The following is a 25,089-nucleotide window of genomic DNA, read 5'->3' as shown; positions in this document are numbered from 1 at the left end:
CAGTCACCCCTGCCAGGGCCCACCCTGGCCTTCCTTCCCAGCACCCACCCAGTTCCACCCTGTGAGTACCAAAGGCTCCATGTCAGCCCCCCTCCTGTACCGGCTGACATTTCCACAATGCAGAAGCCACCAGGCAGGGCCATTCACCTCCTTCCATCTACTCACAGCCTCTGTTGCCTGAAACCCACCCATGGCCTTGATCGTGGTGAAGTCTACCAGCCACACAGGGCACTGTGAACATCACAGGGGTTTTCCCATTGAAAACGCCACACACCCAGGGTGGTTAGGACGGTAAGGAAGATGCCCCAAGGGGGGAGATGACTACCCAAGATCACCCAAATGGTAACGGTCAGAATCTGGAATATGAATCTAGGTCGGCCTGTCCCCAAGCCCACATACCTACACCAGTCATTCAATAGATAGTCCAGCACTGTTTTTCATGTTGAAACATCAAAAACTAGTTTTAAAAAATAACTTTGGAAAATGATTACTCAAATTCTTTCCAGCTTAAATCAAAGCTGTATTTTGGGCTATCATTCAGTTACCATGGATTCACAGAGACCAGGTCTGTGCCCAGGCTAGGTCAGAGAAACTCTTCCCTGGAGAAGGGCCACGCGGGCTCTGCAGATGTGCACACTAAGAACCAGCAAGTGGCCAGAAGCCATGCCCCATCCCCACCAAGTGGCACCTACAGCAAGCCACTCCGGGGTATGACGCCAGGTGGTGAGAAGGTACTGTCCCCTCCTTTGGGAGGCCTGCACAAGCCAGATGTGGGGACTTGCCATCACATTTGTGTGGTTACTCTGGGCCTCCCCTTCCCCACAGAGGAGCCAGATCAGGGCTGAAAGATGTCTCCCAAGGCTCTAAAAGGAATGCTCAGGAAAGCTCTGAGCAAGTGGAATCATATCTGTGCCTCAGCCTCAAGGCAGTGTGGGGAAGGCCTGGGTGCTCTGTTCTACCCGGGGACAGCCCATCTGCTTCCTTCTCTAGGTGGGTCTAGGTGACAGCCATTGTCCAGGCCTGTGCTCTGGGCTGGGCCCTGCCATGCTCCCACTTGGGTGGATAGAAAAACAGCCTTTGTACCCACCATGACTTCACCCTTTTCCTACCCACATCGCCTTTTTCTTTTTTAAATGTTTTATTTATTTTTGAGAGAGAGAGAAAGAGAGTGGGTGAGGGGCAGAGAGAGGTGGGGCAAAGGATCTGAAGCTGGCTCCTCTGTCAGCAGAGAGCCCAATGCGGGGCTCGAACTCACGAACCGTGAGATCATGACATGAGCCTAAGTCAGAGGCTTAACCGATTAAGCCACCCAGGTGCCCCTACCCATAGCACTCTTGGTGGTTGCAGGGGCTAGGCCACAGAGACCAGGGCCTGAGCATGCCATTTCCCTTTGTGGGACTTGGTTTCCTCATGAAGAAAGTGGCAAGAGACCAACCTCTCCCCTCTAGGGCACAGCCCCATCAGGCAGACCTACACAGTCAGGGAAGGTGCCCAGGCCTGGTCTGAGAGACTGTACAGACATCAGCAGGCTAGCTGTCAGTTCACACCTCTGGTCCAGTAAAATGGGCCCAACAGTTCCCACCACTTATGGTTGATCTGAGAAGCCAATGAAATAATATGCAAAGGTGAGAATGGTGAACAGAGATCAGAGCATGCCCTAAGTAGGGTATGAGGCTAAGGATTATTACCCACATTTTACAGGTGAGGAAAATGGAACCCAGGGAGTTCACCTAACTTGCCGAGAGCCTGCAGGACACAGCCCGGATTTGAACCCAGCTCTCCCGGGGCGCCTGGGTGGCGCAGTCGGTTAAGCGTCCGACTTCAGCCAGGTCACGATCTCGCGGTCCGTGAGTTCGAGCCCGCGTCAGGCTCTGGGCTGATGGCTCAGAGCCTGGAGCCTGTTTCCGATTCTGTGTCTCCCTCTCTCTCTGCCCCTCCCCCGTTCATGCTCTGTCTCTCTCTGTCCCAAAAATAAATAAACGTTGAACCCAGCTCTCCCAGGGCAAGATCTTGGCTCTTACCCTCTCAATCTCTTGCCTCTCTGCAGTTCCCCAAGCTCAGCAGCTGCTCCACAAGTTGTAGCTCCCCAGGCCCTGCCCTGTCCCTGCCTGCCAGCCTGGTGCCACCCCCAACAGACAGCAGGGTGAGAAGGTTGGCCTGTCCAGGAATTAGCACTGATATTTTTCTGGGGACCAAGTAGAGGCTGTGGAAGGTAGCTGGGAAGAGCCATCTTGTGACTTTCTGCCCATGAGACCTTGCTGACAGGGAGGAAGGAGCCACCGCAAGGGGCTGTGTGGAGGGGACTGCTGGGTGCAACTAAGAGGGGTCAGAAGTGGACAGGTGCAGGCAGCAGAACAGGGGGAGACTCGCTGGGGGAATGGGGACACCGAGGAACCAGCCGAAGTACCCAGGAGAGCAAGAGCTGGCCTGCGGAAATCTGCCACCTGCTGGGCCATTGCCAGCTACCACCTTTCACCCCTTTAGAGTCACTGAGCCCACACCTCACCACAGCTGCGGAGACACCAGAAGTAGCCAGCAGTGGGTATGGGTAGAACACAGCAAATGAAGAAACGAACCCTGTTCTTCCCCATCGTAGGCTCCCAATGTGGAGTGTTCAACTGAGCAAGACAGTGAACTTGTGACATGAGATAGAGCTGGAGTGACTTATACTGAGACTAGAAAAGGACTAGAAAAGCTCTAACACATGCCCAGGCATGGGGAAGGGAAAGCTAACAGTGGCTTTAGAAGGTGGAAGAAAGAAAAGTTAAGTTGCCAGCTTGCACCTTAGTGGGCTCAAAAAACATTTTGCAAAATGTTAACCATTCTTGTTGAAAATGTTTCTAATGTCTGGCATGCTCTTGGGTTGATGGGCTCTTCATTCTTTATTTTTATCCTTTTTTAAAAAAGAAATATTTGGGACACCTGGGTGGCTCAGTCGGTTAAGCGACCAACTTCGGCTCAGGTCATGATCTCACAATTCGTGAGTTCAAGCCCCGCATCGGGCTCTTTGCTGACAGCTCGGAGCCTGGAGCCTGCTTCAGGTTCTGTGTCTCCCTCTCTCTCTGCTCCTCCTCTGCTTGTGCTCTGTCTCTCAATAATAAATAAACATTAAAAAAAATTTTTTACATAAAAAGAAATATTTATTTTTGGAAGAGTGCGAGTGGGGGAGGGGCAGAGAGAGGGGTACAGAAGATCTGAAGGGGGTTCTGCCCTGATAGGCTGACAGCAGAGAGCCCAATGCAGGGCTCAGATTCAGGAACCACGATATCATGACCTGAGCTAAAGACACATGCTCAATCAACTGAGCCACCCAGGTGCTCCAACCATTAAAAAAAAATTTTTTTTTGAATGTTTACTTATTTTTAAGAGACAGAGAGAGACAGAGCGTAAGCTGGGGAGGGGCAGAGACAGAGGGAGACACAGAATCCAAAACAGGCTGCAGGCTCTGAGCTGTCATCACAGAGCACCACACAGGGCTCAAACCCCCGAACAATGTGATCATGATCTGAGCCAAAGAGGCTTAACCGACTGAACCACCCAGACACCCCTGCCCCTGCCTTTTGTGGAAAACCACCTTTTATCAGCGGGAGAGGAGACAGAACAGGAGACTAGACTCACTCTTCTCACCCCAGAAGCCCCAGACAGTGGCCTGAGCAGGTATCAGGGGCGGCATGGTGCCAGCCGCACTGTCCTATCCTCTCGCACACTACTTTCACTGAAGTGACCTCTGCAGCCAGTGTGCCTCCCATGGCCAGTTTACCGGCCACAGTTTACTGTTGCCAGTCTTCTGTGGACTGAGAAACCAAAGCCTGTCAAAGACAGGAAACCTGACGTGAGCACTGAACTCTCCAGAAGGCAGCTCCATGAAGGCAGAAAGTGGGTCTGTTCTCTTGCTGGGTCCCAGAGCCCAGAATCTGCACAGCAAATACATTGGACAAGGGCTAAATAAATGTCTTAGGGAGGCCCTCGAGAGGCTGTGGCTTTAAGACTGCTGGCTCCTGAGGCTCCCCATGGAGAGGACCAGATCACTGGCTTGCATTTCAATGATTCATTACCCAGCACCTTTATATAAACCAGACAGACCCATCCCCTCTACTTCTTAAAGCAGTATTATCATCCCCATTGTACAGATAAGGAAACTGAGACTCAGGGAGGATCAGTCAATGAATAGTAGCCAGGGTCTTTCCACTGCCCCACAGCTACTTCCTCACGGTGGGGCTAATCTCCACCATTCTTAGTTGGCAAATTGAGGAAGGCAAAGGGCCAAAAGCTCAGGTATGGCTTGGATGGATGGATGGTTGGATGGATGACCAGAGACGTCAGTAAGGAAGCTAATTGCGTACCTGTTGTAAAGCAGGTGGCAGGTGGGTAAAGACAGGGTCCCAAGCCAAGGCCCTTGGGGAATTGGTGAGGAACACTGTCACCTGCAGACCTTTGTGGGGCTATCAGGAACAGAAGGAGTGTCTGTGTCTGGTGTCCCCAGAGGCCCAAGCCAGGACTCATGGAGATAGAGAGAGGGAGGCTGACTCCAGATCAGCACAAGGGCTTCCCAAAAGCCCAAGTGATCCCAAACATGGCTACACAGGGTATGCTGCTTCACCAGGTGGAGAGCACCCTGTCACAGGGGTCTGTAAGCAGGTTAGGGATTCTGCAGAGAGGTCTCAGCTGGGTCTAAGTGTCCCTGGCCCAAGGATTGAGGGGTCCATGCATAAGCAGATAAATGTGGGGTGATTTATAGTTTTTCTAAGATGGCCCAGGGTAGGTGTCAGAGGGAGAGATTCAAGAAGGTAAAGGTGGACTTTTATTTTTAAAAGAACAAAAGCACGTTGAATGTGGTTAGATGAGCTACACTGGGGTCAGCTAGGCTGACAGGAGCTTGAGATTAGACATGAGTTTCCAGAGGCATATGGGTGGCTCAGCTGATTAAGCATCTCTAGACCTTGGTTTAGATCACGATCTCACGGTTTATGGGTTCAAGCCCCACATTGGGCTCTGCGTTAACAGTGCAGAGCCTGCTTGGGATTCTTTCTCTCCCTTTCAAAATAAATAAACTTAAATAAATAAATTTAAAAAAAAGAAATGAGTTTCCAGAGGACTCCACTTGTCCACTGAGCCCAGTCTGACTTGCCTCCCCGGGGCCTTCAGGGGCCTTCACCCAAGCAGCCAAGCAGTAGAGCCGCCTGGTTGGCAGGGGCCCTGAGATGTCTGGGCCCCTCAGCCTATGGCCAGCAGTCACCCTGAGCCTTCCAGGGGCCCTGTCAGAGCCCTGTGAACTTTCAGAGCTTCTCAGGGATCCCACATAACCAGGTATGGGGGGCAACACTAGCACCAGAAGAGGACCTACCATGTGTGAGGGTGGGGAGACGGTGGGGGGTGGGGGGGGGCATAGGGAAACACTTATCTTAGTAATACTGACCCCAGGGTGCTGTTGTTTGAGGAAAGCAAGAATGAGAGAGGTTATGTAACTTGTCCAGGCCCAATCAGCAATTGTGTGGGCGGGCCTGGCTTTCAACCAAAGTCTGTCTGGTTCGAAAGCTTTGTTCTTTTAAATAAGCCTCCTCAGATTATCAGGAAGGAAAGGTCTTGGCTACCACACTCCCCTCCCCCAGTCTGTGAAGTCCTGCCCACTTCCCTTATGCATTCTCAAGTCTTAAAGGAGTAGCTCGACCCCCACTTCTTCCTACTGCTTTATGAAACCAAAACGTGTAGAAAGATTAGAAAAGGGAAGGGACAGGGAGTGAACACAAGTCCAGGCAGAAGCCTTCCGGGTGGGAATGGGCCCCTGAGGTTTAGAAGACTGGAAGTCTAACGCACAGAGCTCTAAGTGGTCACGGTGAGATCTGAGTGAGGCTGGAGCAGGTATCTGAAGAGGTAGCCTAAGGCCAGCTGGAGGAGAGACTCATGAGCAGGTGTGGGACCTTCCCAGGAGGTAAAGGGAAGCTTCGCCAGGTTCTGAGTTCAGGGGATGGGAGCTGGGTGGGATGCAGACAGGTAGAGGTCAGTGCTCTAAATCCATTATCACCTCTAATCCTCAGCACCCCCTGGAATGTCAAGCCTGTGCTATTCTTATCGCCCCCTGTTACAGATGAGCACCTGAGGCTCAGCAAGTGGATGATTGCTCAGGTCACACAGTCCCTCTGCACTGGCCCCACCAAGCTGGTGTGGCAGTGGGGACTCCCTAGATCTAGCACTGGGTGGAGTAGAAAGCAGATGCCAGTGGCCGAGGGTGAGGGAAGCAGTGGGATGCAGAGGATGGTTAATGGAGAAGAGGAGAGAACTGAGCCACCCCAGACATTGAGCCCTGGAGGAGACTGACCCCTTCAGCAAGGAGAGGCACCGTCCAGTCCCTGTCCATAGCCAGCCACACAGGGCTCCTCGCCACATAGTTTGTGGGTGACCAGCCAGAGACTAGAGGCCAGCACTGATGGTCCACCTACTTACCCTGCACATCCCGTTCCCCTAGTTTCACCCCTCCTACACACCTACACCTGCCAGGGGATACCCTACAGAACACCACCCCAGGAAGAAGCCCAGGCAGTGGGATGTGGGCAGAGCTCAGGCATTGGGTTCTAGTCCTGGCCAGTTCCATGAAACAGGCAGTGTGACCTTGGGCAAGTCACTTAACATCCTGAGCACAGAGCCCCTCCTGTGTAAAATGAATGTGAACATATTGCCCACCTCTGGGCTCTAGGACTAAATGAAATAATACATGGAGAAGCCCAGCAATGGGCACCCTGACACTTAATGAGCTCCTGGAAAATGGTGGCCATGGTGATGAATACATATGAAGTCAAAGAAAGGAAATAAAAAAGGAAAGCTAGGTGTGAATCTTAGCTGTGATACTTATTTGGACTGGTTGCCTCTAATCTCTCAGACTCAATTGTTTTTATTTGTAAAGTGGGATGAACACTTGCACTTTGTGCCCTCACAGGGCTGATGTGCGGTGTCTTTCTTTGTGGCCGTGAACTGCTCCCCCTTTGGGCTTGAGACTTGCCCTGGAGCTGCAGAGGAGCCCCGTTCCCATCCCTACGCCTTTTCCTGAAGGCAGGGACAGACCACTGCAGCCTCTGAAGAAGGCCCTGTGGCCTCCTCTGCCAGCCTTGTCAGGTTCTGGATCTCAGAGCTGACCCTGGGTTCTGGGTGCTAGCTGGGCTCCTGCACCTGCAGGGGGTCTGCACGTGAAGCTCCTTGCCTTTGCAAGGCCATTAACAAGCATGTTGCCACAAAAATCAATTTAATACAGACAAAGAGTCAGGCTCAGAGAGTGGAGGGACTCACCAGGGCCACCCTGTAAATGTGGTAGAATCAAAGCAGGGCATTATCTTCTAAAGGCAGTGTAAGAGACAAAGATGGCACCTTGTACAGTAATTTAAATCGTATGGTACTGTCATAAGGATAGGCATATAGACCAATGGAATAGAATAGAAAGCCCAGAAATAAGCACATATATGATTTTCCACAAAGATATCAAGGTCATTCAATGCGGAAAGGAGTCTTTTCAACAAATGGTGCTGGGGAAAGTGATATCCACATGCAAAAGAATGAAGTTGGACCCAGTCTTTACACTATATACAAAAATTAACTCTAAATTTATCCATGGCCTAAATGTAAGAGCTAAAACTGTAAAACCCTGAAGAGAAAACATAGGAGAAAAGCCTCAAAACACTGGACTTAGCAATGAAATCTTGGATTTGACACCAAAACCACAGATAACAAAAGAAAAAACAGATAAATTAGATTTCATGAAAATGAAAAACTTATGCATCAAAAGACAACATCAAGAGAGTAAAAAGATGATAATGCCCAGATTGAGAGAAAATATTTGCAAATTATATATATGATAAGGGATTAATATCCAGAATATATAAAGAATTCTTACAACTCAGAAAACACTAACGAAAGAGAGAGAGGATGAGCAGAGGAGGGGCAGAGAGAGAGTTGAGAGCTGTCCACACAGAGCTGAGGACACAGGGCTTGATCACAGGAACCGTGAGATCGCAACCTGAGCCAAAATCAAGACTCGGACGCTTCACTGACTGAGCCACCCAGGCACCCCAAGAAATGAAATTCTGATTTCTGTTGAAACACAGATAAACCTTAAAGACATGCTAAGTGAAATAAGCCAGACACAAAAGGTCAAATATTGTATGATTCTACTTATATGAGGTTCCTAGGATAGGCAAATTCATAGAAAGAAAGTAGAATAGAAGTAAGAGACGAGGGAAGGGAGATGAAGAGTTATTGTTTAATGAGTCCAGAGTCTCTGCTTGGGATGATGAAAAGTTCTGGAAATAGGTAGTAGTAATGGTCGTGCAACATTATAAATGTATTAATGCTGCTGCATTGCACATTTAAAAATGGTTAAAGAGGGGCGCCTGGGTGGCGCAGTCGGTTAAGCGTCCGACTTCAGCCAGGTCACGATCTCGCGGTCCGTGAGCTCGAGCCCCGCGTCAGGCTCTGGGCTGATGGCTCAGAGCCTGGAGCCTGTTTCCGATTCTGTGTCTCCCTCTCTCTCTGCCCCTCCCCCGTTCATGCTCTGTCTCTCTCTGTCCCAAAAATAAATAAACGTTGAAAAAAAAAATTTAAATAAAAATGGTTAAAGTGTTGGGGCGCCTGGGTGGCTCAGTTGGTGAAGCATCCGACTTCAGCTCAGGTCATGATCTCACGGTCTGTGAGTTCCAGCCCCGTGTGGGGATCTGTGCTGACAGCTCGGAGCCTGGAGCCTGCTTTGGATTCTGTGTCTCCCTCTCTCTCTGCCCCTCCCCCACTCATGCTCTGTCTCTCTCTCTCTCTCTCAAAAATAAATAAACATTAAAAAAAAACTTTAAATGGTTAAAGTGTTAAGTTTTATGTTAATGTATATTTACCACAATAAAAAAACATAATCGTAGATTATAAGGTTAAAAAGCAAAACGAAACAAACCTCTACCCTCTATTCATTCACAAGTGAGTCAAATGAGGTCACCTAAGTGGTAAAAGCCAGCTGTATGCTGGTTATCAGCAATGGCAATGCATCCAGCATCACAATTATCCACGCCAACGGTTCTCAACCCTGGCTGCACTTTGGAAACACTCAAGAACTTAGGAAAATACTGATGCCCAGCCTCCCACCCTGAAATTCTTATGTAATTGGCCTTGGGTGTGGCCTGGGCATTGGGATGTTTGAGAACGACAGTCCTACAAGGTTTGGCTCCCTGTCACATTTTCGATATTATCTCCAAGTACTACCCACCTCGGTCACTTGGCCTCAGTCACACAGGTCTCCTTGTCCCTTGAATATGTCAAGCACTCTCCTGCCTCAGCCCATCATCCCCTCTTTCCTTCCCAGTATGGCTCAGCTTCTGTTTTCCCATGTCCACTGCTGGGAAACCCTGAGTCCCATCTGGCCACCCCATCCCTGCCTTAGCTGTGGTCTCTGGAGCTCCAGCAGGCACTTCCTGTTGCCCAATAGTGGGTGCTGTCAACACCAGCGGAAGGGGCTGTCATTCCCCCACGTTCTCCTCACCCACTGCTCAGAGTGCCAGGTCTTAGCGAACCACCGCACCTCCCAGTAACCCCCAAGGGCTCTCTGACCTAAGCCTGAGAAGGTAGCAGCCAGGTCTAGACCAGCAACCCCAAAGTCCACCTCGGTGGTATCCCCAGTCCCACATCCCCTCTGAGATTTCTGCCTGCAAAACAGGCATAAGAATACCAAGTTCACAGAGCTATTGTTGGAAGGAAATGCATCTTGTCATTTGAAGCCATGGGAATGACTCTCTGATGGCAGAATTTAATGTGTAATGGTGAACAGAGTTGGGGAGGCATTCTGGGAGTAGGAGGATGCACATAAGTGGCTCACCCTGTAGTGCACATGCAATCCTAAGTGTGGGTCCCTTAGAACCTGTTTCTGGTCTGCTTACTCCCCATGGTGAGCAGCAGAAGGTGGTCCCCTTAGTGCTGCCCTTAGCCTCCTCATCTTTAAAGCCTCTGTCTTAGATGAGCATCACTCTGACATCCCACATGAGGAATCTGAAGTTCAGAGAAGGGAAATGATTCTCCCCGGCCCAGCAAGTGAAGGTGGAGGCTAGGAGAGGCATTAAAGAAGGCCTGGAGGGAGGAGCTGCTGGAGTGAGTCCAGGGAAGAGCCCCAGCATGGGCAAGCCCCCAGGGCACAGGGTGCTACTCTCTCTTGCTGGAAGTCCAGGCAGTTTCAGTTTCCACACCAAGTTCCCTTCATTGTGTGGTTTGCGGCATCAGCTAGACTCTGGGTGAGGAGGGAGGGCATCCCGCCCACAGCCTGCAGCTCCTTTGCATGATAGGAAACATCCGCTGCAGAGGAGAGGGTGCAGGGAGGCAGAAGAAAGTGTCTCTGTCACCCCTTAAGGCCGGTCAGGACCTTTCACAATCTCCAGTCACTTTCCTACCAGTCACCCTGCATGAGCCTATGGGCCAGAAAACTGCCTTCCAAACCCATTGTGCCCACTCCCCACTTCCACACCTTCGTCCGTGCCATTCCTTCCCCTGGGCTGCCATCTGCCAGCCTGCCTTCTCCCAAATCCTTGCCTGCCCTCCATAGCCCAAGCAAGGCCCTCCCGCTCCATTCCGGGGGGCTACCCCCGTGGTGTGTAGTACACAAGTCCCAGGAACTGGAGTGCAGGAGGTCATTGAGAAGCAGACCTTGTTTTCCACCAAGAATAAAATTGAGGGTGATCAAGGCTGCTGTGGCCAGTAGATCCTCCAGGTGACCATCTGCCAGCCTCACAAATGCACAGCAAGCATAACCAGAGAACTCTGCCTCCTCCTCACACCATCAAACGCTGGCCATGTCCTGGGAAATAGGCACAGATGAACCAAGTTCTTGGGCCCCAGGGGGACAATGTACCACAAAGTGCACACAGAGTATGTGCAAGAGGTAATGCTATCAAACCACAAATTTCACTTAAAATCTCAGGCTTGAAAACAGCAATTGCTTAGTTTTGTTTTCAAGTATTTTCCTTTTAATGACATACATAATCTGTGTTCACTTACAGAAAATTAGAGGGGAAATGGAGAGAAAAATAACCCTACTTCCAAAATGAGCGAAATCAACGTCAACATATAGAGGGCCACTCATGTATCCTATAAGAGTTATAACTGAACCAAGAAGAAACTAGTCAATCTCCTTGAATTCAGAGGCAGAATATGATGGTGTCCAATAGACCTGGGAGGGAGTCCCTGCTCTGCCCTGGACATGTGGCCATGGAGTAGGCCCACCCATGCCTCCATTCAGGAGATAGGAGGACACTGACAGAGAGAGTCTGTCCTCACTCCTTCAGACGGCCATGGCCAAGGGCACACTGGGAAGGCATTTGGTAGCAGCAAAGGCAGGACAGCTAGGGCCTCCCTCTCCTACCTCCTGCACTGTCTACAAGCCCCTGATGCTTGGGAGGACCCATTCCCCAGCCACTGGCCTCCTTGGCCTTCAAGGCCATAGGGGCCTGCCCTGCTGCAAATTCTTGAACAAAGTCTGAGCAGGCTTCAGTTCGTGGCAGAGCCCCTCCAGGCCTGGCCCTCCCAGCCCCTTCCAGGCCACTCCGGTCCCTCCTTCCTGCATAAAAAGGCTCCTGCCCAGCTAGAGACGGGGCCCCACTCTCTCACTCAGGAATGTCTCTTCTCCCGGGAATCCACCCAAGAAAATAATCCTCAAGTGAAAAATTTTGATACACAAAGATCTACCCAATGCATCACTGTCTAGAATAATGAATAATAGGCAGCAGCAACCTACATGTCCAACAATAGGGATTGAATAAATGAATCATGCATCTACCAAATCCACAAGCTGGACTGTGTAGCCATTAACAATGGTGTTTTGAAACGAGGAAATCACACCCACACCCACACATGTTCAAAATGGAATTATGATGAAAAGAGGCAGGAGCGTCCACAACAATGTGAGTATACTTAACCCTACTGAACTGTACACTTAAATGTTAAAATGATAAGTTTCATGTTAAGTATACTTTACCACAATTAAAAACAAAGTTTAAAGTGAAAAGGGGTGCCTGGACCGCTCAGTTGGTTGAGCGTCTGACTCTTGATTTCAGCTCAGGTCATGATCTTGCCGTTCATGGGATTGAACCCCACACCCAGTTCAGCGCTGAAAGTGTGAAACCGGCTTGGGAGTCTCTCTCTCTCTCTCTCTCTCTCTCTCTCTCTGTCTCTCAAAAATAAATAAATAAACATTACAAAAATTAAAATGCAAGGAAAAAAGGTACAGGAGAATACAAAATTGTGTACACAATGTGCTTGCACCTATGTCAAATAATGTTAGGGAAGCAGAGCAAAATATTACCAGCTGTCTTTGTGTGATGAGACTAAGGGTGCTTTTCTCCTGGCTTTCTCTATTTTCCTACTTTCTTCTTAGGATCTTATATTTATTGATTTTATTTCTTTAGAAGGTATATACATAGCTTTAAGGGCTCAGAACAGAGTAGGTATCCAATGAGCATCAGCCTCTCCTGATTTTCTGTGAGGCCCCAAGACAGTGGTTGGCAGGTCCTGGGGTGGGGGACAGGCCAAAGTGGGGCCTCTATCCTAAATGGGGAACCTCAGAGTCTCAGAACTGGGAAGGGGAAGAGGCAACAGCAGCTGAGCCGACACAAGAGGGGAGGGATGGGCCCATCCTCAGCCCCTGTGTATCCCTGGTGAGTCATTCCCCCACCCGGAAAGTGGTGCCTTCCTCTGTCCTCTGTCTGTTGGGGAGCTCAGCCCCTCCCAGGATGACACAGAGGTTTCCAGATGATGCTAGGGCCTAGCCTCAAAGGGGAGAGATGTGACTACAAGTCAGAGGGAAAAGTTCAGGCTTGCTCCCTCTGTCCCCTTTGGTGGTCCATCTTACCCCTTAGGGGTGAGATGTCGCTGTAATATATGTGGCCCATCCTCCTCAAGCCCTTACGTTTCCTTTTAACAACACCAAAAGGGATAGGATGTGGATCTCAATAAAACCTGGTTCAAAACTAGATTTTCCTTCTTAAAACAATACTCAGTGGCTTCTTCGCAAAGCCTGGGAGGGAGTCAGAGGGTGGGATGGGAAGACACAGCTCAGAGCAGGGCACCCCGTGCCTGGCCCAGTTATTAGGGAACCTCAGTGTTCAGTGTTGGACAGTAACTTCCTTGAAGGCCAAACAGTCTCGCTCACCTGATTGGATGTGGGGGTGAGGGTAGGTAGGGATCCAGCTTAGACCACCTAGCAGAGAATACTGTTCAACAAATATTTGTAGAATAGAACTCAAGAGAAATGAAGGAGAAAATGGGTTCAGGAAGGCAGTGGAACCATGTTCATGCGTTCATTCTACAAACATAGACTGAACACTGTCCCTCGCTTGCCAGCCCTGTGTTGAGAATTTAGACAGATGTTTTCTGCAATAGAGTTTAGCTGCCTGCTGGGAGCCGAGACATTGGCAAGGAGACACTGGGAGGTGAGGGCCAGGACCTTGCCTTTTTTGGGCTTCTGTGCCCGTCTGACTCACTGCTGGGCAGGTTATATGAGATCTAAACCCTTCTCAGCTCAGGCACCTGATATTCTTACCCTCAACTTCGTCTCACTGACAAGCCCCACTCTGAGGCCCAGCCACTAACTTCCTGCAAAGCTGCGATGCTTTTTATCATTTGTATGTGTAACAGAAATTAAATTATCCCTTCCTTCCCCCCGTGGCTAGTCCACCCCTGCCTCTCTCCATAGTGGCCTGCATCTGAATGTTTTGCCACAGAAAATAGCAGGCTATAAATAAATACTGGGTAGCTACATCGATAAATTAGAAATACAGGCCTGTTGAGGAACAGAACTGGCCTGCTCCCACACTGAATGTTCCCATCACTTCTGAGCCATTATGTCGGCTTTTTATAATTTTTTGGTCTCCCACCTTGCTATCAGCTATCAGCTATCTGTCAAACTGTCTTTAACAGTTCATATCACTCATCAATGTATATCATGTTCCATGTAGACCCCCTCTAACTGATACATCTATAAATTAAAAGCTTGGGGCCCCTGGGTGGCTCAGTTGGTTAAGCCTCCGACTTCGGCTCAGGTCATGATCTCGCAGTTTGTGAGTTTGAGCCCCGTGTCGGGCTCTGTGCTGACAGCTCAGAGCCTGGAGCCTGCTTTGGGTTCTGTGTCCCCCTCTCTCTCCCCCTTCTCTGCTTGTGCTCTGTCTCTCCTTCTCTCTCAAAAATAAATAAACATTAAAAAAATTTTTTTAATTAAAAGCTTGTTAAAATTATGGGTAAAATTAGAGTTCTTAAGCCCTAACTAAAAATTATGGGGCATCTCATATGATTAAAGTATATGAGCTTTAATATAAGCTCTTAGCTCCTCAGAAACCGCTTGTGTTTCTCTCTTACTCTGAGCTAGTGCCAGGAATGGGGCTACATACCACCTGTGTTCTGGATGGTTGAGACTGCCAAATAACTGCAGTGCTATGGTGTTAGACATGATCCTTCTAGTTCATGGGCTTCCTTCCACTATTTAAGACTACTCATTTTGAACTGCCAAGCTATGGAATGGCTTGCCCTGGGCTGGGGTAGGGGGAATGTTGGGGGAGGGGCAGGTTGGGCTCTGTCCCTAGTATTTCTACAGCAGTAAGATCACTGTCTTTTGTTTTATAGATTTGTCTGTAAACTGAGCTTCAAAATATTTCTATAAACCTCGTCTGATCTTCTTACTTCTCTGGGAGGTAGGAAAAACAGACATTTTCCCTCCATTTTGCTGATGTGGCCCAAAGATCCAGTGATCTACTGTGTTGATAGAGGGTGTTGAAGCACCTTGGGTGAGAGCCCAGACACTGGAGCTAGCCTGTCAGGGTTTAATCCCCACTGTGTGACCTTGGGCAAGCTATTTAAGCTCTGTGCCTCAACTTCCTCCTCTGAATAATAGAGATAACAATAACATCTACTTCATCAGTTTAAGTAGATGAATAGATCAACAGTCCTGAGAACAGTGCCTGGCACTTCCTTAGTACAAGTAAGTGTCATTTGTCCTCATGGGCTGAGCTGAGCATCAGGGAGAGGGGTTAGAATTCAGAGCCCTGGGGTCAGTGATGATGACCATGACCTCCTGGTGCGTTTGCCAAGCTCAGGGTGAGAGGCTCCCACTGGGCACTTCTCTCCCCCTCTCTGCTCTGGCCTTGTCTAGGCTATACCCTCACTCCAGTCCAGGGAGCCAGCAGGGGAGGAGAGGAGGCACTGGAGGTCTTGAAGCCTGCGATGCCTCAGAGGTGGGGCAGGCACAAAGCATGGCTGGATGTCCCTTAGAAAGCCACCACAGGTGGGCTCCTTTATTGCTGCTGCTGCTGCTGTCCCTGCCACACCTTACCCACTCCTATGCCATCCCCCACTGCCCAGATCCTGCCATGGGGGCTGCTCCTTGCCAGAGCTCTGCCCTCAGGAAGGTGGGGCCAGGGGCCCTGGGGTGGGACAGATGTCCTAGAGGTGAAACAATCAGGGTCTCCTGGTCTGCCCTGGGCTACAGAGGACCCTGGATTTCCAGGCCCTACCTCTTTCCCCCACTTTTCACTCTAAGTCACAGCAGAGGTGATGACTCACTGCCCCACCCCTTACTGCAGCCAACACCCCTTCGAGAGGACCCAGTTGCCAGCCTGGTACTTGGGCTGGGCTGAGCCAGGTCTGCCTCCATTGTTTTCTCTGGACTGAGCCCACCTCTTCTTTGTAGAGATGGGGAAACAGAGACCCAGAGAGGAACGGGTACCCTCCCCAGGTGGCCCTCTGCCCACTGTGTGGTCAGGGCAGGTGAGAAGCAGGCCACTCATATGTTGGCCACAAGCCCCAAGCAGAGCACGGCCCGGAATGGAAGGAAGGCCTGGCTTGTTAACTGTCATCCTCCTAGCCACAGGCCCCAGGAAAGGGCCCAGGGAGGGCCAGGATATTGTCTAAGGCTGAGACGGCTGAGTGAAGGACCAGGGAGTCCTCTGTGTGGTTGAAGGGAGGCACCCTCAGGACAGCCTCATTCCCCAGCTCTAACCAAAGAGGTCTCCGCTTTTTCCCATGAGCTGCCGGGGACAGCCAGAGCTTGAGAAGCAGAGGAAAGGTAGAGGCAGGGCTGCTAAAAAGCTGAGGGGATCTGGGGTCCAAAGTGGGCTTGCAGGCTGTGTGGCCCATGCCAAGCCATTTCACCTCCACAAGCCTATTGCGTGCCATCATTTCATGGGGGAAAGGATTTGAAGTATGCTTGCACTGAATTTAAGAAAGTTAGCAAGGAATTGCCCAGCCCTGCTGCCTCCTTAAAGGACCCCTAAAGTCTGCAAAGAAGAGAGGTTATATCAGGAAAAAAGAACTGTCATTTGATTACATTAGATCACCTTTTTAAATCCTCCCATTCAGTTGAGATGCTTATTAATATTTATCTGGACTGTATAGCTGGAGAAAATGAGGCTCAGAGAAATAAGATAGCTTGCCCAGTCTCTAAGTAGCAGGGCCAAGATCCCAATTCAAGTTTGTCTGGTCCCCAAACCCATGACCCCCCCTCCCTCCTTCACCTCACATGGCCTCCTCAAGCCCCTATCCATATATTAGATTCTCCTTTTTTAAAAAATATTTTTAGGGGTACCTAGGTGGCTCAGTCAGTTAAGTGTCCAACTTTGGCTCAGGTCATGATATCGCAGTTCGTGAGTTTGAGCCCTACGTCAGGCTCTGTGCTGACAGCTCAGAGCCTGGAGCCCGCTTTGGATTCTGTGTCTCCCTCTCTCTTCCCCTCCCCTGCTTGTGCTCTGTCTCTCTCTCTTTCTCTCTCAAAAATAAACATTAAAACAATTTTTTTTTAATTTTTAAAAGTTTATGTATTTATTTTGAGAAAGAGAGCATAAGTAGGGGAGGGGCAGAGAAAGAGGGAGGGAGAGAGAGAGAGAGAGAGAGAGAGGGAGAGAATCCCAAGCAGATTCTGCACTGTCAGCTCAGAGCCTGATGCGGGGTTCAAACTCATGATCCCCAAGATCATGACCTGAGCCGAAGTCATACGCTTAACCGACTGAGCCACCCAGGCACCCCTAGATTCTCCTAAAAAGATCCTGCAGTGGGGAGAGGGTCTTTCAGAGAAATCAGGCCTGGGTGTATAGAGGATATCCCTCCCCCACCTCACTGTGGAGAAGTTTGCAGAGAAATCAGCACCCCAGGCCAAGGACCCCCTTCATCTTCCAACTCAGAAGGGACAGAAGCCCGGGTCACCTCCACAATAATTAAGACCAAAACATCAACCGCTATATTTATGAGCAAACCTCCTTCCTGGAGCCACACCCCCACCGGCTGCCGTGGGGGAAATTTCAGTGGAGCCAGCCTCCCCAGAGCCCATTCCACTTGTTCAATGTCCCAGCTGTCTTCACTCACCCAAAAGGCATCTCTGAACTGAAGCTGGGGCATCATCTTCAGGCAACTGCCACGGCAAAGCTTGCTCTCCTGCCACAGACAGGGCTGAACGAGGGCCAGGAGCCAGGCGCACCGTCCCAGTCCCGACAGGGCTGGCCCAGGCCCCCCCTCTCTGGCCGGCACCGTCTGCAGCGGCTCAGAAGGCAGCCGCAAGCCAGAGAGGAGCTGCCGGAGGGAGGAAAAGGGTTCAACCTGTTTTGTTTGGGGCTAGAATCAGCAGCAAAATGAGGAAGGAGCAGTACCCTTCCAGGGATGGGAGGGCGGGCCCTGGTGTCCGGCAGGCCCCTCGCCAACCCTGTGGTGATGGAGACACAGTCCAGGCTGCAGGACTGAGAGCAGGGATGCCAGCCCCGGCTGGGAGGCAGTAGCCAGCAGGAGAGGCAGGCTGGTGCACAGGCCAGGCGGGAAGGCAGCCTGGGGCCTGCGCAGGAAGGTTTGTGCAACCTCCCCCCCCCCCCCGCCCCGCCCCCGCCAGGGGCAGGCACCGGGCCCTCGCCCACAGGAAGTGGAGCCGCGGTGCTCCCTGGTGCAGCCCCGCCTGACACCTGCCACTCTGCTGCCCGCCTCCACTTGCCCCCTTCCAAAGCCCTAGCTGGGCCATTCTCAGAGCCCATAAACTTACGGAGCCTGAAGCCCACCGAAGGTGTGAGTGAGGACGGGGCAGTGCTGTCGCCCACCATCCCAGCCCCATGGCCAAGCCAGGTGCAGAGATGCTAGATCTCCACTCCCCAGCAGCAAACCATACCGGAGGGCTCACCCAGGTCCAGGACATCACTATCACTCATCAAACCCTGGCTGCCTAGTGCCTCAGTCCACAGCCTGCCCTCAAGGAACTCGCAGCCTGGGGGCAGAGAGCCGTGTGCTATTGTTGGGCGGGGGGGGGGGGGGGGGGGGGGGGGGGGGGGGGGGGAGTGGAAGACAGAGATGGAGTGACCAGGTAACTAGCAAGGGAAAACAGCCTGAGGTCTCATAAGCACTGCCCCCCCCCCCCCGCCCCAGGTCTCCAGATTACACACTCTCTGGGGCAGGAAACCTCCCTCAGGAAATGGAGTCTTCAGGCTAAAGAACGTGGTTGAACTGAGAGACAGGATTATGACGGCATAGTGTGGGAGTCTGAAAACCCAGGCTGAGGCGCCCATTTTTGTTTTGCCTGGCCCCTACCCTTTAGTGGTCAAGGGACCTTAATCGACTCTCTAACTCTCTCAGTCTCAGTTTCCCTATCTGCCACCACCACCCCATCCCCCAACTTTGGAAAGGAGACGGTGTTGAGAACATTACTGGGATTTCCAGTTTGGCTGGGCAGGTGCTGGGGGCACTGTCTGGTACCACCTTGGAAAGAGCCCTGGGCTGCAGCCCCGAACACAGCCCCAAAGAGCCAGGGCCTGAATGCTCAGCAGAAAATGCCAGCAGGGGGGCCTGAGCCCAGGGTAGGCAAGAAGGGATGAGTCAGCCTTGTCTACAAATCACCACCCTCACCAATGCCTCCTTTACCACTGACTGAGGTGATAAGACAGATGAAAGCTGGTGTGCAAGACAGCTAAGCTCCCAAGTGCCAGTTCTGTGTGCCCAGACTTAGAGATGGGGCACACCCATACTTCTGAAATAGCCGCCCAGGAGAGAATACTTCAGGGAGAATTGTAGAGCAGTGGGGCTGCCCCTGGGAGTCCCCTACCTCCAGAACCCTTAAGTTTGAACCACTAAACATCTTCAGCATTGAAGGCACCAAGCCAGGTTTTCTGTTGCTTGCAGCTGATGACAGCTAATGGTGTAAATATCACCTTGAACTTTGAATGCCGAGGCTGCACCTTATCCTAACGGCAGCTGATAGCACTGACTCAGCCTCCCTGGCCTGTTTTTCCATCTATCAATTGGGGTGATGCCTCTAGTTCTGGAGGCAGACTAGAAACCCTATGGTAACAGGAGGTTACCATTGGCAGAAAACTTCACAGCCAGGTTCCTTCCCCTGACTCTCCAGGGGTTCCTCCCATCACCCTCAACAAATTTCTGTTCCTAACAGGCCTTTTCCCTCGCCCCAGAGGTACCCTTTTCGCTGCTACACTTTTCCCCTCTGTTCTCCAGCCTTCCTCCTGGCATGCCTTCCTTGACCTACCTTACCTGGGCAAGTCCCCCCAAGGTCCACCTCAAGGACCCCAAAAATAAAGAATTCCTATCCTGACTGCTCTGGTCTAGCCAGGGCAGCCTCGGAAAGATTTGCTGTGCTGGTCATGGGCCAGAGCAATTGTGGAAGGAAGTAATGGGAGGCATCCAAAGAGGCTCTAAAGTTCTCCACTGCAAAGAGGTCTTTCTCCTCCCCTCACACCGCCCCACCTTTCACAGCTTCCGAGGCTGGGCCACCAGGGCAGCCAACTGGGCTTCGGAACACTTGCCAAGTACTGGGGACACCATTAAGCTTTCTACACACACCGTCTCACCTAGTCCTCACCCCATCCTGTGGGGTGCATGCTATCATTGCCCCCACTTCCCAGTGGAACAAACTAGGGATTAAAGTTTATGTGACTCACCCAAGGCCTCACAGCCAAGTGAACAGAGTGCTGGGCTGCACACTCAGGTCTGTCTGATGCCAAAGCCCAGGCTCTTGACCTCCGCGGTATCTTTTGCCAACAGCTCTCTCTTTTAATTTAATTTAATTAAAAAAATTTTTTTGATGTTTATTTATTTTTGAGAGAAGGAGAGAGAGAGACAGAGCATGAGAAGTAGAAGGGCAGAGAGAGAGGGAGACACAGAACCCGAAGCAGGCTCCAGGCTCTGAGCTGTCAGCACAGAGTCCGACGTGGGGCTCAAACCCACAAACTGCCAGATCATGACCTGAGCTGAAGTCGGACACTTAAACGACTGAGCCACCCAGGCGCCCCAACAGCCCTCTCTTAACAATGGGTTTCAGCGTTCCTTTTTCCAGTTCTGCCTCCAGACCCTCTCACCGCAATCCCGAGCTGGAAATACTGAGCCTCGGGAGGCTGTTGGGGCTGGTGGTGCTATTGGGTGAGAGTCCAGTGCTGGCACATGGTCTTCACTGTGTTATTTGCATCCTTTGAGGATGTCTTGGTTGCAAGAAACATAAAACCAAAGGGTTTATTATGGAGGAAGTGTGTTATCTCCCACATGAGGGGTCTGGAGGCAGCGTGGCCTCCAGGTGGGGTACTTTAGGGCTTCAGCTCAGTTTCTTTGTGGTTCTCCATTTGCTTTCTTCCCCTGTGGGTTGCAGCAGCTCTGGCCTACAGCTCCAGACAAAGCCACATCTAGGGGAAGAAACAGGCTACCTCCCCTTGCATCTCATTTTCTTCAAAGTCCTCTGTATCCCCATCCTCCCAGGAGACCTCCCCTCATGTCTTGTGGCCAGAAGTGAGCCACATGTTTGTACTTCACCACTGGTGGGGGGATCCCTTGGGGTGTCATGGATGTTGGGAGCCAACCGCTGTTACTACCACAGCCTTCTCTAACCCAGGTCCACAAACACTGCTGGACGCCAACCCCTGCCAGGACTTGCTAGAACTGGGGCCCAGAGAGGAGGCAGACCTGGTCTCTGCCTGGGGGAGCCCACAGATTCTAGAAGATCTTTCCCGATGAGAAGTGGCTTGGGGTAGGAGTGGGGGGTGGGTGAAACCAGAAGAGGGTGTTGTTATATCCCTAAAGGAGAGAGAGAGAGAGAGAGATGAGGCCTGGAAAAGGCAGCAGGGATGGGGGAGATGGACCGTGGGCGATCCAGGAGGTAGAGAAGCAAGACAGAGACATCTGAGTGCCCCTCAGAAAGGGAACTCTTTTCGGGCCTCCCTCATTCACTAGCCCCCTAAAGAGGTGAATCCAGTCCTGAAAATCATAGCTTTTTAATCACTGTTCCAGCTGCTTCAAAACTCAACTTGCCTTGAGGTCTGGGCAGCTATGCCTCAGGCCAGGCTATGGCTCCTCTTTTAAGGGGGAGTCCCCCTGCGCAGGCAACGTCCCATCCTGTTTTGCATGGCATTTGGACACATCTGCTTGAAGAATTCAAGTTGTAGTAGGCCCAAGGATTGAGAATAAAATGCAAAATAGGTTACAACATCGATTGCCACAGCCAGCCACTGGGCAAGGCTCAGCTCCCGAAGCTACTTCAAGATCAATAATACTAGCCTCCATTAAGGGAATATCAGTACCTACAGGCCTGCATGTATTTTACATGCTTTATCTCATTGACTGCTTTCTACCAGGATGAGCTATATCATTTGCGGGGTCAATGCAAAATGAAAATGTAAGGCCTCTTACTAAAAAGGCATAGACAAAACTTGCCATTAAAGGTACTAAAATATAAAGTTTCTCCCTTAGCCATGTTCTCTCACTCTCACTTTTGCGGTGCTTTATTTGCTATTTAATGTGCTTCTGCGCAAACCCCGTCGGCTTTTGGGCTTCCTGTCCAGCCAACCATGGCACTGTCTTCCCTGGCTGGGGACAGGGAAGTCTAGCCAGTCGTCTCCCTTTCCTCAGTAGATAGCAGTTCCAAAAGGTATTGCAAACTCCCGCCAAGACACACTCTTCACCTGCATCAGGAATGGGAGAACGACTCACCCCTGAGTCACCTGCTGAATGTGCCATGGTGCTGTCCACCTAGGGCAGTGACTGTCACCGACATGCCTCATCCTGAGGTGCCACCAGACAACCCCGAGCCTCCCCACACATGCACCCAGATCCCTTCTGGGGGCACAGAGTGGCAGTGGTTGCTAGGAAGGACTGGGGAGGTGGGAGCTGAGAACCTGTGCAGGGGAGGTAGCAGGAGTCAGGACCACATAGGAGCCAGGGCTCCCCACCCTTCACTGTCTCAGACTTCACTTACAAAACACAAATTCAAAAGATAATATTATTAAGAATTTCAAATGGCAACTGCAGGGTTTTAAGCCCCAAGTGCAGGGTCCTTCTGATCAATAGTGCCCTGCACAACAGCACTAGTAGCTCATCCCTGAAGCCAAATCTGTTCACAACTGTCTGTTCTCCACACAGCAGAATATTTTCAGACCCAAATTTGATCATGTACCTTCCCTTTGTCACCTTGCTATGACTTCCCATTGTCCTAAGAACAATGGTCATTGCTCTCACATAGCTTACGGACCCTGTGTGATCCAGCCCCAGCCTACCTTTCAACCTCATCTCATATAGGAAGAGTCTGAAGCAAGAGCTTGGACCCTCCTGGAGAGGGGAAGGGCTATAAAGAAGGAGGGTCTCAAAGCTGCTCGGTGACATCAGGAAACCAGAGGGCCTTTACCATAAATTTCACTTGGAAATGGCATTGCCTGTGGTCCAAGGGACATTTATTTTGTTCCTTTCATTGCTGACACGCTGTCTTGATAACATCTGCCATTCTCTAGGCAGGCCAAGCAACACGTGTGTCTCCTTCCTTCCTGGAGGAGCAGAGTGCACTGCCATAATGTTGGCCATGGCTGTCAGGTGCCCAAGGGCTGAACTGGAATGTTCCCACTGCCATGCACTGTTCTGGGATGCCTGCAGAGTACCTCTGGGCAGCCAGAGGCTGGGCCACTAGGCTGGGGCTCCCACTCTCAACCCCACCTAGCTTGCCCTGGAATGGGACAAACCCCACTGCAGTGCACCCATCAGCATTTACTGATCTTCCTTCTGGGGACATGAAAACAAGGCATGGCTCCTGCTAGTCTGGTGGGGGAGGCAACCCAGGTGGGGAAATGTGCTGAGTGGCAGGACAGCAGTGTAGCAGTGAGAGACAGACTCTGCTGGGAGGTCCTCCCATAGGAGGGGATCTGGAGCCTGATTAAGGAGAAGGAACTCACTGGTGAGATCAGGCAGGAAGGGTCTCACCTAATCCAGCAGATACAGAAACTGAGGCTCAGAGAGGTCAGACAATTGTCAGAGTCCCATCCTAACCAGGATCTTTCCTTCCTAGAGGGTAGGGCTGGAGGTGAGAGGCTGGGCCAGGGTCTGGGGCAAAAGCCTGTCGGGAGGGGAAAGAAAGGAAGTCCCCAGCTGAGGAGGAAGTACAGAGACCTGGGGCCAGGCTGGGTGGGGGTGGGGCTCCTAGATCTTATGTCTGAACCTGGAGATATCCTTCTCTCAGAACCTTGATGGTTCCTGAGGATGTGGCCCTCAGCCCTCAGGATGTGATATAGTTTGTTTTTCAGTTTGTACCAGGAAAGCAGTTGCAAATAATAGTAAGTCTTCTTCCCACTCAGACAGCTCTTCTGAGATGACAAGGAGCTTTCAGATTTACTAATTAGCAGCCACAAAAGTGTGACTCTGAGTTTCCATGCACTGTCAATCTTCAGAAGCTGGGGTGCTGCTCAGGATCCTTGAAAGATGTCAAAGAGGTACAAAGTGGCCAGTGGGCAGCCTGCAGAGTAACTGAACAGAGGACCAGCAGACACGGAGAAGGAGCTCCTTCAGTGAGGGCCAAGAATCCCCACCACCAGCTCACTGGTCAGAGGACAGAGGCCTGCAAAGACTATCTGGAGGTTCTCAAATAGTGGGAGGAGTGCCTACCAGAAGCTCTGTGCGACTTCGTAAAAGAGTGTAAGGCCAGGCTCCAACTTAGACCTACTGACTGGGTGGGGGCCAGGGAATCTGCAAAGTTTATAGGTTTCATAAGTGAGTCAGACATACACCCTTGGATCAGAACTCCTGCTATTGCCTTACTGCTTCATTTTACAGATGGGGAGACTGAGGCCCAGCCGGAAAGAAGACTGACCTGACTCTAACAGGGAAGGCAGGATGTAACCACCTCCCACCCACTCCACCCCTTGCCCCGCCCTCATCCTTTCCAGCCTGTTTGTGTTTTCTATTGTGCAGCTGTCTCAAATTAGGAGCTTTAAAACAGCTTCTCAGCATCGTCTCCTCAATTGGGTTGGTTTTAATTTAGTCAGAAAATGACTTGTTCACAGTAAAGCCAAGCTTGATTCTGGCCTTGTTGGTGTTTTATGTATCACCGAGAACCTGGGATTCAGGGGCAGGAGACCTTGACCTCACTTTGGCCGGCAGGAAATTCATGAAGTTCACATAGGAGGAGGGGACCATGGATGCAGGCAAAGGGAATGGCACGTGCCAAGGTGTGGAGGCAGGAAAGTCTCTGGCACATCCAGGGAGGGGGCCGAGAGCCCTAGACTTGGAGTCAGAACAGCAGTGTTTGCAACTTGTTCCAACCTCACCTTGCCAAGACTCGGTTTCTTCATCTGAAAAGCAGGGAATTATCCTATGTATTTAACAGGATTGCTTTAAAGCTTAAATAAGGAGTTTCTAATGTGCCTAGCCCAGAGTCTGAGAACATGAAAAGGTGCCTGGCCCTGAGCCCATGCACAGCAGGCTTCCAACCCACAGTGGTGATGCACCCTTAGACCTGGCATTGTTGCTGCCCACAGCCCTGTGCCCTCAGGCTTGGTGGGAGAAGCCTCACTCTCAGGACTTAAACAGCAGAACCAAGCTGAGGAGTGACTGGTAGCTTGAGCAGCATGGGGAACTCGACAACAGACTCTCATTGGACCATGAGACTCCCTACTCTTGGGGTGCAGGTACCCATCTGCCTAGTTCCTTCCCAAGCCTGGCCCTCAGCAGCACCCTCCTCTGGGTTATCTGTAGGAAGCATGTTTTCTCATTTTGTAAAATACATGTACATTTTTATTCTTGTATAACTTTAAATTTAGAGAAAAGTGTACAAGGAACTCGTCTCCTTTACCCAGTTTACCAGATTAAGTT

The 25,089-nt window shown here is 51.0% G+C and overlaps 1 protein-coding gene across 3 annotated transcripts in view; it reads right to left on the bottom strand.

Moving 5' to 3' along the window:
- Positions 1–17,811, bottom strand: part of PSTPIP1 (proline-serine-threonine phosphatase interacting protein 1) — a 47,242-nt gene extending 29,431 nt beyond the window's left edge. For 2 of the 3 annotated variants that reach the window (XM_045448993.1, XM_045448994.1), the window contains exon 1: positions 17,353–17,811. In XM_045448993.1, the coding sequence (XP_045304949.1) occupies positions 17,353–17,388 (36 nt within the window). In that variant the 5' untranslated portion in view covers positions 17,389–17,811. Of the gene's footprint in view, positions 1–9,232; positions 9,329–17,352 lie in introns of those variants that run through there. The other variant, XM_045448995.1, reaches the window with a different exon arrangement.
- Between the last annotated feature and the right edge of the window lie 7,278 nt (positions 17,812–25,089).

The sequence above is a fragment of the Leopardus geoffroyi genome, chromosome B3 (genome assembly GCF_018350155.1).
Source record: "Leopardus geoffroyi isolate Oge1 chromosome B3, O.geoffroyi_Oge1_pat1.0, whole genome shotgun sequence".
NCBI classification, from domain to species: domain Eukaryota; kingdom Metazoa; phylum Chordata; class Mammalia; order Carnivora; family Felidae; genus Leopardus; species Leopardus geoffroyi.
The sequence above is the reverse complement of the archived record's forward strand: the minus strand, read 5'-3'. Positions and strand labels throughout refer to the sequence as shown.